This window comes from Ursus maritimus, unplaced genomic scaffold (assembly GCF_017311325.1).
Source record: "Ursus maritimus isolate PB19 unplaced genomic scaffold, ASM1731132v1 scaffold_14, whole genome shotgun sequence".
Taxonomy (NCBI): Eukaryota; Metazoa; Chordata; class Mammalia; order Carnivora; family Ursidae; genus Ursus; species Ursus maritimus.
The window spans coordinates 9,126,666-9,139,944 of NW_024423786.1; the positions used below are offsets into that span (position 1 = coordinate 9,126,666).

Genomic DNA, 13,279 nt, shown 5'->3' on the forward strand with positions numbered 1-13,279 from the left:
TTTTGTCAATTTGGTAGCTGTTTTTGCTTGGTTGGTTGCATTTTTAGTTTAAATTTAAACGTAAGTGCCTGACAAGCAGGTAGTTAATAAATATTTGTTAAATGAGTATTCCACCCCTGATATGCTTTAGTTGTGCTAAGAGAATTTTGTTTTCTTCTTTTAGTTCTCAGGCTTTGAATGTGTAGGTTCAGTAGTGATCTGTTTGGGGAGGGGGGGTGAAGTACACAGGCACTAGATACAGGTGTGATGGCCCGTGCGTTACTAGAGTAGGAAAAGAAGCCTCGAGTATTCATGGACCACAGACTGAGCAACAAAAGTCACTGTTTTTCTGTTGTTAGAAAGATAAGTGTGATGGGAGCCTCCTTAATCAATTTTTGGGAAGTCAACGTGATTTTTCTTGAGATAGGAGAGTGAGACTATCAAATGATCACTGAATTGCAAAAAAAAAAAAAAAAAAAAAAAAAAAACTGTAAAAATAAGGAAGCCAGAAAATTTGCTTGGAGGGAAAGTAATTTAAACCATTAAAAGAATGATATCTGGGGGGGCTGGGTGGCTCAGTCGGTTAAGTGTTAGTGTTCAGCTTGGGTCAGATTCCAGGGTCCTGGGATCAAGCCCCACATCTGGCTCCCTGCTTGGCGGGGAGCCTGCTTCTCCTTCTCCGTCTGCTGTTCCCCCTGCTTGTGTGCTTTCTCTCTCTCTATCAAATAAATAAAATCTAAAAAAAAAAAAAAAATGATATCTAACAGTGCCATACTGAGAAGAATGTGAATTAGATTTAGGCAAGAAAATATATAACCATCTATTGCTCCCCATTTACATATCTAAAAGAAAGTCACTTGATAGGTCATACTAAATTAATGCAGTTAGCCCTAAAATAAACCTCCATATCTAATTAAAAAATACATGAAATGGGCAATTTCCTTGAAAGATACAAATTACTAAACTGTATTCAAGAAGAAGTAGATAGGCAAATTGAATTTGCAGTCCCTGAAGAAATGCCGGGTCCAAATGGGCTCACTGAGAAATTCCATGAAATAGGTAAGGAAGGAAATAATATCAATCCCATACATATTCTGCTAGAAGGTTGAAATGGAAGGAGTACTTCCTACCTCATTTTATGAGGCTGGAGTTTCCATGAAACTACAGACCAAAGACAGTATAATAAAAATTCTGACCAGTATTCCTCATGAACACAGATGCAAAAATCCTTAACAAGGTTTTACTAAATCTGGCAATACATAAAAAGGGTAATACATCATAACCAAGTGGGATGTATCGTAATAAGGCAAGATTGGTTTAATTTTAGAAAATTAATCATTGTAATTCACTGTATTAAGTGACTGAAAAAAACCGCTGTATGATTCTCTAAGTAGATGCAGAATAAGCATTTGACAAAATCGAACACCCGTTAATAATAAAAACTCTCACTAAAATAGAATGTCTTCAGTCTGATAAAGAATATCTACCAAAAAACCTTCAACTAACATCATAATTAATGATGAAATAGTAAACACTTTTCTTCCAATTGGGAACAAGGTAGAGGTGATGATTCTTACTTCTTTTGTTTAACATTGTACTGTAGGTCCTAAACAGTGTGAAGAAGCAGGAATAAATAGTATACAGATTTGAACAGAAGGAATAAAACTTTATATTCACAGTCAAGATGATCATCTTTCACAAATAGTTTGAATCAAAAGAAAAAGCTTAAAGAAAATGTGATAAATTTTATTTCAGTAGAATTAAACTTTTACTCTTTAAAAGGCAAATATGAAAATGAAAAATCAAGCTACAGATTGAGAAAATATTATAAAAATTTATATTTGACAAAGTACTAGTGTCTATATTATGTTCTGTATATATGTCCACACAGAGATTTTTGAAATCAGATTTATTGAGATGAAATTCATCAGGACAATTGTATATTATTGACAAATGTTATGGCAGCTTATTCATATTATCCTAAATCGAAAACAATCTAAATATCCATAAACATGCTATGATACATCCATCTGCAATGGAACAGTACTCAACAATAAAAAAGAATTAACTCTCCACATAGAAAACAACATCGAGGGATGTCAACAACATTGTGTTACAACACAAGCCAAATTAAAAAGCATCTTGAATGGTTCCATTTATATGAAGTTCTAGAAAAGGCAAAGATTAGTAACAGAAAGCAAATTGGTACTGCCACCTGCTGTGGGTGGAGGAAAAGGGGATCACGAAGGAACTCTTTTAGGTGACTTAAATCTTCTATTTCATGATTGCATTAGTAGTTACATGACTGCACATTTTTAAAAAAATGCGTCAGATTGTTTGCTTAAAATTGACTAATTTTATTGTGTGGAAATTATTTCTCAGGAAGTCTGATTTTAAAAACTTAGTGACAAGAGTGGCATTCTTTTCTATTTCTGCTGATTCTCATGAGCTTCTTCATTTAAACTGTTGCCATGTGTTTTTTTGGTTAAAATATATGAGAACTATCTAGCCTGATGCAGATACGTAATTGAAAAGAGGGAAGTGTTTCAGTAGATTTTTTAAGGTAATCATGGATAGTCTTGGCAAGTGTTATTTCAGAAAGGTTATTTACAATGGAATATAAAATCATAATAATGAAGTTTCTGTTCTCTATTGCATAAAAATCTACTGGTCCGTAATGTGCTTTTTTTTTTTTAATAAAATTTTCTTTCTTTCTTTCTTTCTTTTTAAAGATTTTATTTATTTATTTGACAGAGATAGAGAGATAGAGACAGCCAGCGAGAGAGGGAACACAAGCAGGGGGAGTGGGAGAGGAAGAAGCAGGCTTCCAGTGGAGGAGCCTGATGTGGGGCTCAATCCCAGAACACTGGGATCACGCCCTGAGCCGAAGGCAGACGCTTAACGACTGAGCCACCCAGGTGCCCCTGTCATATGCTTTGAATGGACCTTTTTACTAACCTGTGAATGATTTTGTAGCATCATTTGTTGGTTATTTGGAAAATAATCGTTCATTGAGTTACAAATGTTTGCATAATTATATTGCATTTATATTATATAATGTCAAAAATAGCATCCCTTAGTTTCAGCACCAGTCTTATCAGAAAAGTTAAGTATTGGAAAGTTGTCACATCATAATCGTAGATACAAGTTATCTAGAATTCTGATTTTCACTTGAAAGCTATTCTTTTATATTTGTCAGCAAATACCGTTACTTGTTTTTCTTGAAGTGACATCTTCCCTCATTCATTTTTGAGAAAAATTTATTATCCAAGTGTGAATAATCACAATTTGTCTACTGTTCTAGAAAATAAAAAACAACGTTCATTTAAATAAAAAGTGTTCAAATAAAAACAATGTTCATTTAAAAAGTGGCTAATTTTAGCTCACAACTGAAATAATTACCCAAGTGCTTCTGCAGGGTACTTTAGGTATGTAGCAGAAGTGCTGTATTTGTAGTTCTCATTTTACCACTAAGGTTATTAAAAAGATACTATTCCAGGGCCAAAATTTAATGAGGTTAATAATTTTCTTACTGCTTCATCAAGGACATTCTTAAGCAAAATTGGCTTTTTTTAAATGGGTGGTGCATGGTCATGTTACTGGTACAGGTCAGGGTCACTTCCTTGGCTCATGCTGAGACACCAGCGGTTTTATCTACGATTACTATTGCACTATCAGTGCATATGTCAATGTGACAAAAAAAGGTAAGTAAAATCGGTTTTAACCTCATTTGCCCTCTGAAAGAGGGTCAGAAATCTTCAGCAGTCAACCAGTACATTTGGAACTCCGCTGTTTATTTATTATTTTTAAAGATTTTATTTATTTGACAGAGAGAGAGACAGCCAGCGAGAGAGGGAACACAAGCAGGGGGAGTGGGAGAGGGAGAAGCAGGCTCCCAGTGGAGCAGGGAGCCCGATGTGGGGCTCGATCCCAGAAAGCAGGGATCATGCCCTGAGCCAAAGGCAGGTGCTTAACAGCTGAGCCACCCAGGCGCGCCGGAACTCTGCTGTTTAGAGTGTAGAGGATGGGTAGGGGAGACAGCCAAGAAAACTGAAGGAGTGCCCAGGAGATAGGAGGAGAACTTGGAAATGTGGTATCAGAATATCTAGGAAAACAACGTGTTTGAAGAAAGGAGATATGATGAATTGTGTCAGATGCTTCTGTGGAAGGTTGAGTAAGAGATGGAAAGCATCAGTACATTTCACAACTCAGAGGCAGTACATTAACTTCCACGAGAACAGTTTCATTAGAGAGGAGGCATCAGAAGCGCTCCATGTCGGTTGAAAGCCAAACGGAGGTGAGGAGGTAAAACTGTTCATGTGGACAGCTCTTGAGGAAGGTTTTACTGTGTCAGAGACAGCAGAAAAATGAGGGTATAGCTGGAGGTGGGTGTTGGTGAAGGGATGGTTCTGTTTTTTTTTTCAAGTTGAGAGATACTTAATCTTGTGGCTTTCAGATCTTTTTTGACTGCAGCCCACAGTGAGAATTTTATTTTATTTTATTTTATAGATTTTATTTATTTATTTATTTATTTATTTATTTATTTATTTATTTATTTGTCAGAGAGAGAGAACACGAGCAGGGGATGTGGGAGAGGGAGAAGCAGACTCCCCCCTGAGCAGGGAGCCAGACTTGGGGCTCATCCCAGGACCCTGGGATCATGACCTGAGCTGAAAGCAGACACTTAACCTACTGAGCCACCCAGGCACCCTGAGAATTATATTTTAGATATAATTCATTAGATATTTTTTTGTGAAATGAAAGTTTCACAAGGCAATATTTACCCTTCTCATTTTTTTAAAAGGTTGTATTCAGATGTTTTCAAATGATGTTTGCATTCCCCCTCCTCAACCTTAAGTGGCCACAACATTAGAAAAAATTATTTTCTATCATTTTTCTCTCAAAATTTCTGTGACTTTGAAAAAATACAAGTAGTGAGATAATTATGTTTCAGAGCCAGTTGGTTACGCTTATCCAAACCATCCATACTACATCCTACTCTCTGTCTCTCTCTCTCTCTCTCTCTCTTTTTTTTTAAGTAAGACTTTATGTTTTTAGAGCAGAGAAATGTTACAGAAAGTTCTCATATATCCCCCACCCCTACACATGCATGACCTCTCCCATTATCAACACCCCCCACCAGCGGGTACATTTGTTATAGTTGGTGAACCTACATTGCCACATCATAGTCACCCAAAGTCCATACTTTACCTTAGGGTTCATTCTTGGTGTTGGACAGAGATACAATGACATGCATTACTGTGGTATCCTGCAGAGTATTTTCACTGCCCTAGGAATCCTTTGTGCTTCATGCCCCCTGCTACAAAACCCCTGGCAGCCATCGGTCTTTTTATTATCTGCATACTTTTGCCTTTTCCAGAATGTCATATAGTTGCCATCATCTAATATGTAGTCTTTTCAGATTGTCTTCTGTCACTCGGCGATATGCATTTAAAGTTCCTCCATGTCTTTTCATGCCTTGATGGTGCTTTTCTTTTTAGTGCTGAATAATATTCCATTGCCTAGATGTACCATAGCTAATCCATTCAACAACCGAAGGACATCTTGGTTGCTTACTCTTGCCATTTTTAATGTACTCTGACACTTTCCATTCTACACATTATTTCGTTAAGAAAAAATGCTGGTCTATACCTAATTGTTTTCATAACCCACACTCTCACTTCCAGCAGAACAGTCCCAGGTGTATTTGTATGCCAGTGGGAAAAGTGCAGAAGAGGGGGAGATTGATGATATAAGACAGGGAGACGGTAATTACAGGTACTATATCTTTGAAAAGGCCTTAGTGATGGAATCCAGAACGTAAGTTAGGGCTTGGCCTTTTTTTTCCCCCCAAGAGAATAGATCTACACCTTTATTTATTTACTTTACAGTAAGTTTAAATCCTTGAGGGTTACATCATCACATGGATTCTGCGGCCAATGGCTTTAGCAGGAAGGTTGCTTCCGAATTTGGCATGAACCATGCCACTGTTTCCGTGAGCACGAGTTACTTTTCCTCAGTTACTCTGTCTGGTTTTGTTTGGTTTGCCACCAGGAGTCACTGTGTTGTTCTTTGCTTTGTACACATATGCACATCTCTTGCCTAGGTAGAATTCAGATTCATCTCGAGCGTAAGCATCTTCAGTTTTAAGAAGAGCTGTGTGCTCCCCCTCCGGTTCTGGAGACCCAGTTTATAGCCAGCAAAAATGGCCTTGGACCACAGCCTCCCAGATCTATTTGTCATTTTAGGAGTCCTGTTTCCAGCAGGTCTCCACAGGTTCCAAGATGGCCAGGAGTTGGCCTTTAATTGCTACAAGAAGAGTCATTTCTTGTTCAATATAAGGCAGAGAGAGCATATGTGCACAGATGAAGTAATGGTAGTTGGAAGAAGACAGAGCTCCTGTTGGAATGTTTCTGTGTTTTCAAAGTAGTGTGAGGCTGGCTGAGAAGGGAGTATTGTAGGTGTGAAAAGTGTGAAATGGTCATTTTGTAGTAAAGCAGAGTTTGCTAGAGAAGGGTGGAAAAGTTGTACAGCAGTGTTGAGTGCCCATTTTAGGCTTATGTCATGAATTTAAAGTGAGACTGGTCAGTTCAGGGCTAAATGAATAAGCCCTTAGTGAATGTTAGCAATTACTGTTACTCCGTCATCCAGGTTGAGATGCTTGAGGGTCCTAGGTGGTTGGTGAAAAAAATGCATTAGATTTTACCTTGAGAGACACTGACTCCAAACTTGTTCTGTGACTTAAAGTAGACGAGTGAATATTTCAGTGTCAGCATTTGGAGGGTGAGTCTGTCCCATTCTTGTGAGAGCCTGGCTTTGGTCTTATGTACCTCAGGGCTCATGGGCAGATCCAGAGATGCTTTGGCTTTAAAAGCTGGTCTAAAAAAGTAGTTAAGGCCTGGTGAAGGAGTGAAGGTCTTGAATTGGAGAAGCAGAAAGGGTAATATGATTCAAGTATTAAAAATCTTGAAGAATAAGAGTTGGTTGAATGTGGGGCTTATTCATCAGCTCCCACAATTACCTCAGCCATTTAATATTTTTAAGAGGTAAATTCAGGGCATCTAATTAGCAGAACTAAGATTTTAAACTGTAAAGTACTCCTTGCCAGATGGCACAGCTCCTGAAATGAGGTGAAGAGATGAATGGGAACAATTTTATTAGTTATAATCTCTTGGCATTGTTCATCTTTTGAGCAGAGGTTATTGGACTTCTTGGGCCAAAGCCAGAGCAGTGGCTGCCATTTACTTTTTGGTTTCCAGCCTAGCTGTAGGCGTAATCAGATTAAACAAAATCTCTTTTAAACCTAGGATTTTATTACTTCAGAAGAGAAAGTCATTAAGCCTCCTTAGCTCTTAATGAGATTACTTGAGCAAGTTTCTTAAGTAATTCTTACACCCATAATTCACATATACACAATGACTTTACTGGGAGAAGACCTAGACCAGGTCTGACCAAATTACGTAGACCCCATAGTGCTGGGTTATCTTTGCCTAACAGAAACCACATGTTAATGGTGGTAGTGATAGCCCACTGACTCTGGGGAGCTGAAGGAAGTATAAAATAATTATCCTCAAATGCAGAGTTAAATAGGACCTGAAAGAAATCACCTAGCTTATTTCTTAGATAGGATCTCACCTATTTCTGAGGAGCTAACTTTTTCCAGTAATCTTTATGGCCAGCCCACATTTCTTCTGCTGAAATTTTAACCAGTCTCTTATTTAAAATTCACCAGACACTTTTTAAGTTGACATGTCAGTTTCACTGGGAGTTTTATGCATACTGTACACATAAATATATTGGGATTAGGAGCAGTTTCTCCCTTATGTGCAAAGAACAGTCACATTTATAGATCAGGAATATTGAAATCCTTGTGCAAGTGGAGGCAAAACTGTCTTAAGCCACAGTGGGGAGGGAAGTCAATTGAACCTTCACCCCGCAGGATTTTGCATGTCTGTAGACAAGAATTCTTTTCCGTTGCCATCAGTTATCTACTGAGCTGTGACATAGCTCAAAGGCAGTGAATGCCTGGAATCTTGGAAGGGTAGCTCTAGAGAATGCATAGTTTTCAATAAAAGCACCAATTTTTTCCTACACTCAATTATTCTTAGTGTACCACAGGGAAAGTGTTGGTTACTGTATGAAAATGGTCTCAAAACTTGAACTGTTTGCAGCATGATTCTTCCTGAAGTACATTTTTACAGAATTTATGACATCATTTTGGGCGATGACTGAAGTGTTTGACGGTGCTAGACAAGTCAAGTGCATCCTCAGCTATCTGAACTGTAGCTCAGGATCACAAATAGACGTCCTAAAGGCTGTGCTCTAACAATGCCTAGCTATTCTTTATTGAGTAAATTAAAGTACGTTAATAATGGTGACCTCGAGATGAGGCTTATGTTATCTTCAGTTGTATTAAAGTAGCAGGTGTTATTAAGATTGGTGTAATTACGATATCCTGAGATAAGGTGGATTGGGGGTGGGTGGTGGATGTTAAAGGGATCATGATGGGAAACAGGCAAGAAATGTGAAGGAAAGGGGGAATTGAAGTGGATATCCTTTGATTTTATAATCCAGCTTTCCTGGAGGCTTTTGCTTTTATATTCAGTTAGTGTTCTTCATGTTAGTACCCTTTTGTTTCTTGTGGGTTAGAATGGTGTCTTTTGGATATATTCAAGAAAATGATATCTTTTGTGCTCTATCAAAAGCCTCTTGGAGTATGGGGTTTGGGAAAAAAACCCTACAGTAGCAAACTAGGAATATCCTGTTTCCATGTTTGTATCTGGGGAAAGAAGAAGATAAGGAGAGGCTTCCATGACCCCAGCCCTTTGTATTTTTGCGCTTGCCAGCTTGTAAGTTTATTGTAAGTGATTCCCAAGGATGTTGTTCTTTTTTTAAAAAATATTTTATTTATTTATGAGAGAGAGAGAGCATGCCAGTGAGCACAAGGGGGGAAGGGGCAGAGGGAGAGGGAGAAGCAGATTCCCCGCTGAGCAGGGAGCCCATCTCGGGGCTCCATCCCAGGACCCTGGGATCATGACCTTAGTTGAAGGCTGACACTTAACCAACACTTAACTGAGCCACCCAGGTGCCCCCCAAGGATACTGTTCTTGAGCAGACTTGTACACTTCTTGATATTCAGTTTGTTAGCATAACAAAAATACAACTTTTATAGTCCTTGCTTTACTGAGATGATCTTTTGAATTTTAGGTAAAAAACATCAGAATGAATTTCGGCTTCTGGTGGATCAGGCCAAAAAAGGATACAAGAAAACTGTTGAAATGTCAAAAAAAAAAGTAACAAAAGAAGAAGATGGATCTACAGAAAAGCTATTACCTCTGTGCGTGGGTAAGAGACTAATTACAATTAATTAATAACTAAAAACAGAAATATGTTGAATTTCACTATTTATTTTAAGATTTTATTTATTATTTTATCTTAGAGCGTGAGTGTGTGAGAGAGCAGGGAGAGGGGCGGAGGGAGAGGGAGAGAATCTCAAGTAGACTCCCTGCTGAGTGCAGAGCCCAACGCAGGGCTTGATTTCATGACCCTGAGATCATGACCTCAGCCAAAACCAAGAGTTGGACACTTAACGACCCAGGTGCCCCTGAATCACTGTTTATTTTTAATATAAAAAGAAAATAAAACCATGGGATTTTACCTTTTTATTAGGTATCTGAAGTGGGAAAAAGTATTTTTAGACATTTGGCAGTTGTTGCATATAAACTAGGTTTGTTATTGTGGGGAAAATGATTGGGAGAATGTCCGGAAGACAAGTTTCTAAAATCTTTCATTTAATGATAAATCAGAAGTTTTTTAGTTGTTTCAGCCTGAAGATGTTTTCTAGGTGTAGGATTTATTGCTGTACATCTTCAGATATTCTACAAATAATTTTATCTTAGAATAATTTTTGTTATCGGTCACTGGTATTTATTTTGGATGGAATGTTCTGCTAAAAAGTCTGAAGCTTATATAGGTGTGCCCATACATAGCACATCCTTAATTTTGATTCATCTTAAAATTTGAGATGAATATTATATTTCTTTTTTTTTTTTTAAGATTTTATTTATTTATTTGACAGAGACAGAGACAGCCAGCGAGAGAGGAAACACAAGCAGGGGGAGTGGGAGAGGAAGAAGCAGGCTCATAGCAGAGGAGCCTGATGTGGGGCTCGATCCCAGAATGCCGGGATCACGCCCTGAGCCGAAGGCAGACGCTTAACCGCTGTGCCACCCAGGCGCCCCAAATATTATATTTCTATTGCCAAGGCTTTGGGCCAGTGAATAAAACAGAATCATAATGGAGGAAAATGCACAAGAAAATTCCTGATTATTTTTTTCTTTATTGTGATAAACTATACATATTTATCATTTTAACCATTCATAAATGTATAGTTCAATGGCATTAAATACATTCAGAATGTTTCAAAACAATTACCACCATCTAGACCCAAAACTTTTTCATCATCCAGCAGAGACGCTGTACCCATGAAAAATAATAACTCTTGCCCTTTCCCAGCCAGACCCTGGTAATCTCTGTTCTACTTTCTGTGCGAATTTGCTTATTCTGGGTACCTCACATAAGTGGAATTGTATTGATGTTTGTCCTGTGTCAACTTATTTCACTAAGCATAATATTTTCAGAGTCCCGTTGTAGCATATATCAAAATTTCATTGCTTTTTATGACCAAATACTATCTCATTGTGTGTACATGCCACATTTTGTTTGTTCATCTGTAATGGGTTATTTTCACCTTTTGGCTGTTGTGAGTAATGCTCTATGAAGATTGGTGTTCAGATATCTGTTCAAGTCTCTGCTTTCCATTCTCTTGGATATATACTTAAGGGTGGGGTTTCTTCTTCTTATGGTAATTCTGCGTTTACCTTTTGAAAAAGCACAGAACTCTTTCCAAAGCAGCTGTACCATTTTACATTCCTGCCAGCAGTGCTTAAGGATTCCAGTTTCTCTATATCCTTGGCAACACCTGTTCTTTTTGTTTTTGTTTTTGTTTTTACCATAGCCATCAAGGTAGGTGTGAAGTGAATATCTCATGGTTTTGATTTGCATTTTCCTAATGACTAATAATGTTGAGCATCTTTTCATATGCTTATTGGCCATGTGTTTTTCTTTGGAGAAATGTCTGTTCATGCTCTTTGTTCATTTTTCAATTGGTTTGTTCGGGGGTTTTTTTGTTTTTTTAGGAATTCTTTATATATTCTGGATATTAATCTTTTTTCCATATATATGATTTGCAAATATTTGTAAATATTTTCTTGGTTGTCTCTGTTTTCTTCATAGTTTCTTTTGATGCACAAAGGTGCTTAATTTTGATGAAGTCCAATATATCCATTTTTTCTTTTGTTGCCTGTGCTTTTGGTGTTATATCCATGAAATTGTTGCCAAACCGTTCATGAAGATTTTCCACTTTGTTTTCTCCTAAGGGTTTTTTACTATTTTAGCTTTTAACGTTTAGGTCTGTGATCCTTTTTGAGTTAATTTTTGTGTATGGTATAAGATAAGGGTCCGACTTCATTCTTTTATGTGTAGATAAAGCACCAGTTGTTAAAAAGACTATCCTTTCCACATGGAACGCTCTTGATATTGTTGAAAATCGTTCATCTGTTTTGATCGCATGTCTTCAGGGAGGCTTGCTGTAGAGCCTCAGAGTTGTGGGCTCTGTTTGATGTTCTATTCTGACATCTATGGACAGATATGAAAGATAACTGACTTTTAGTACCCACAAATTGTTGAATGATACTTGTCCCCAAGAGGGAATTTATCTTGGAGAGGCTTATGTAAGAGGAGAAGAAGTAAGAAAAGATAAGTCAGGTGCAAGAATAAAAGATAGTTTTAAGTTGAATTCCTACTCCCTTGTTTGAAAGCTTGATTGCAGTCTCCTGTTCAGCTGAGTTGAATTGTCTGGGTTCACGGAGTTTACTGGGTGATTGATTCTTCTTAACGTGATCCTGGGTGTCTCTTTACAAGAGGAGATCTTTGAGCCCCTGGGTTGTGGTTGTGGTTAGCTTCTTCTTTCCTTTTCCCAGGTAAACACTGGCAGGTACAGCTTTGTTTTGGTAATGATTTGGCTTATTGAAAGCCCGACAACATCAAGAGCTTATTTATAGAAATTACACTTTTGTGATGTATGCTGTTCTTTCTTTTCTTTTTTCTTTTTTTAAAGATTTTATTTATTTATTTGACAGAGATAGAGACAGCCAGCGAGAGAGGGAACACAAGCAGGGGGAGTGGGAGAGGAAGAAGCAGGCAGGCTCCCAGCGGAGGAGCCTGATGTGGGGCTCGATCCTGTAACGCCGGGATCACGCCCTGAGCTGAAGGCAGATGCCCAACCGCTGTGCCACCCAGGCGCCCCCGCTGTTCTTTCATATAACAAAAACTTTTTATTTTGGAAAAATCTTGACTGTATGGACTTGGAAAGGTGTTTTTTGTTTTTCAGAATCTGTCTTATTTCTGTAAATTTTCTCTTTATGACAATTCTTTTTAGTGTCTTTTGTTGAAGGTCACTTGCCTGTACAAGCACGCTGGATGAGTGATGTGTGGAAGCTCTGCTTCTCTGTGAGGAAACTCATGGAAGGGGGCTCTATACTGTTAGCACATGTGGCTTGCATGCTAAGTACTTACTCAGTTCCTGAATCTTAAAGACAGTGCAACTGAAATCCTAACAGGGTCCTGAAACAGGGTCACCTGAAGCAGGTGAGGGAGAGTCCTGGGCAGTGAGGGATCCTTCATGGATATTAGTTTCTGCACTTGTATTTGCAGATATTTGGTCATACCTGTATGACACATTCTTGCAAACACTATCTGCATGCCTCCAGCTTCCTTTATTTTTATCTGCAGCAAGAGACCTCAGAAATTCAGAATACAACAAAGGAGTCATAGAAATATGACATGTATTATATCAAACAGAAATACTGGTTATGTCTGATTAGTTTTCCTTTTCCATATTGAATATTAGATTCTATTTAATGGACTAAGAAATATCCAGATGGATTCACTACCACATAGTAGTCAGTGACAAATACCATAGTTCTTTTTTTTTTTTTTTTTTTTAAAGATTTATTTATTTGAGAGAGAGAGCACAAGAGTGGGCTGAGGGCAAAGAGAGAGGGAGAGAGAGAATCTTTAAGCAGTCTCCCTGCCGAGCATGGAGCCCAACATGGGCCTTGATCCCAGGATCTATGAGATCATGACCTGAGCCAAAACCAAAGTTGAATGCTCAATCGACTGAGTCACCCAGGTGCCCCAAGCCCATGGTTCTCTTACTGATTGAATTTTTAATCCTTTT

The 13,279-nt window shown here is 38.0% G+C and overlaps 1 protein-coding gene and 1 pseudogene across 4 annotated transcripts in view; one reads left to right on the forward strand and one right to left on the reverse strand.

The window, feature by feature from the left end:
- RAD18 (RAD18 E3 ubiquitin protein ligase) overlaps positions 1-13,279 on the forward strand; it is a 102,259-nt gene that overhangs the window by 54,422 nt on the left and 34,558 nt on the right. For all 4 annotated transcript variants that reach the window (XM_040628529.1, XM_008697931.2, XM_040628527.1 and 1 more), the window contains one exon: positions 9,187-9,324. In XM_040628529.1, coding sequence (XP_040484463.1) covers positions 9,187-9,324 — 138 coding nt within the window. The remainder of the gene's footprint in view (positions 1-9,186; positions 9,325-13,279) is intronic.
- On the reverse strand, positions 5,876-6,222 carry LOC121102363 (annotated as a pseudogene).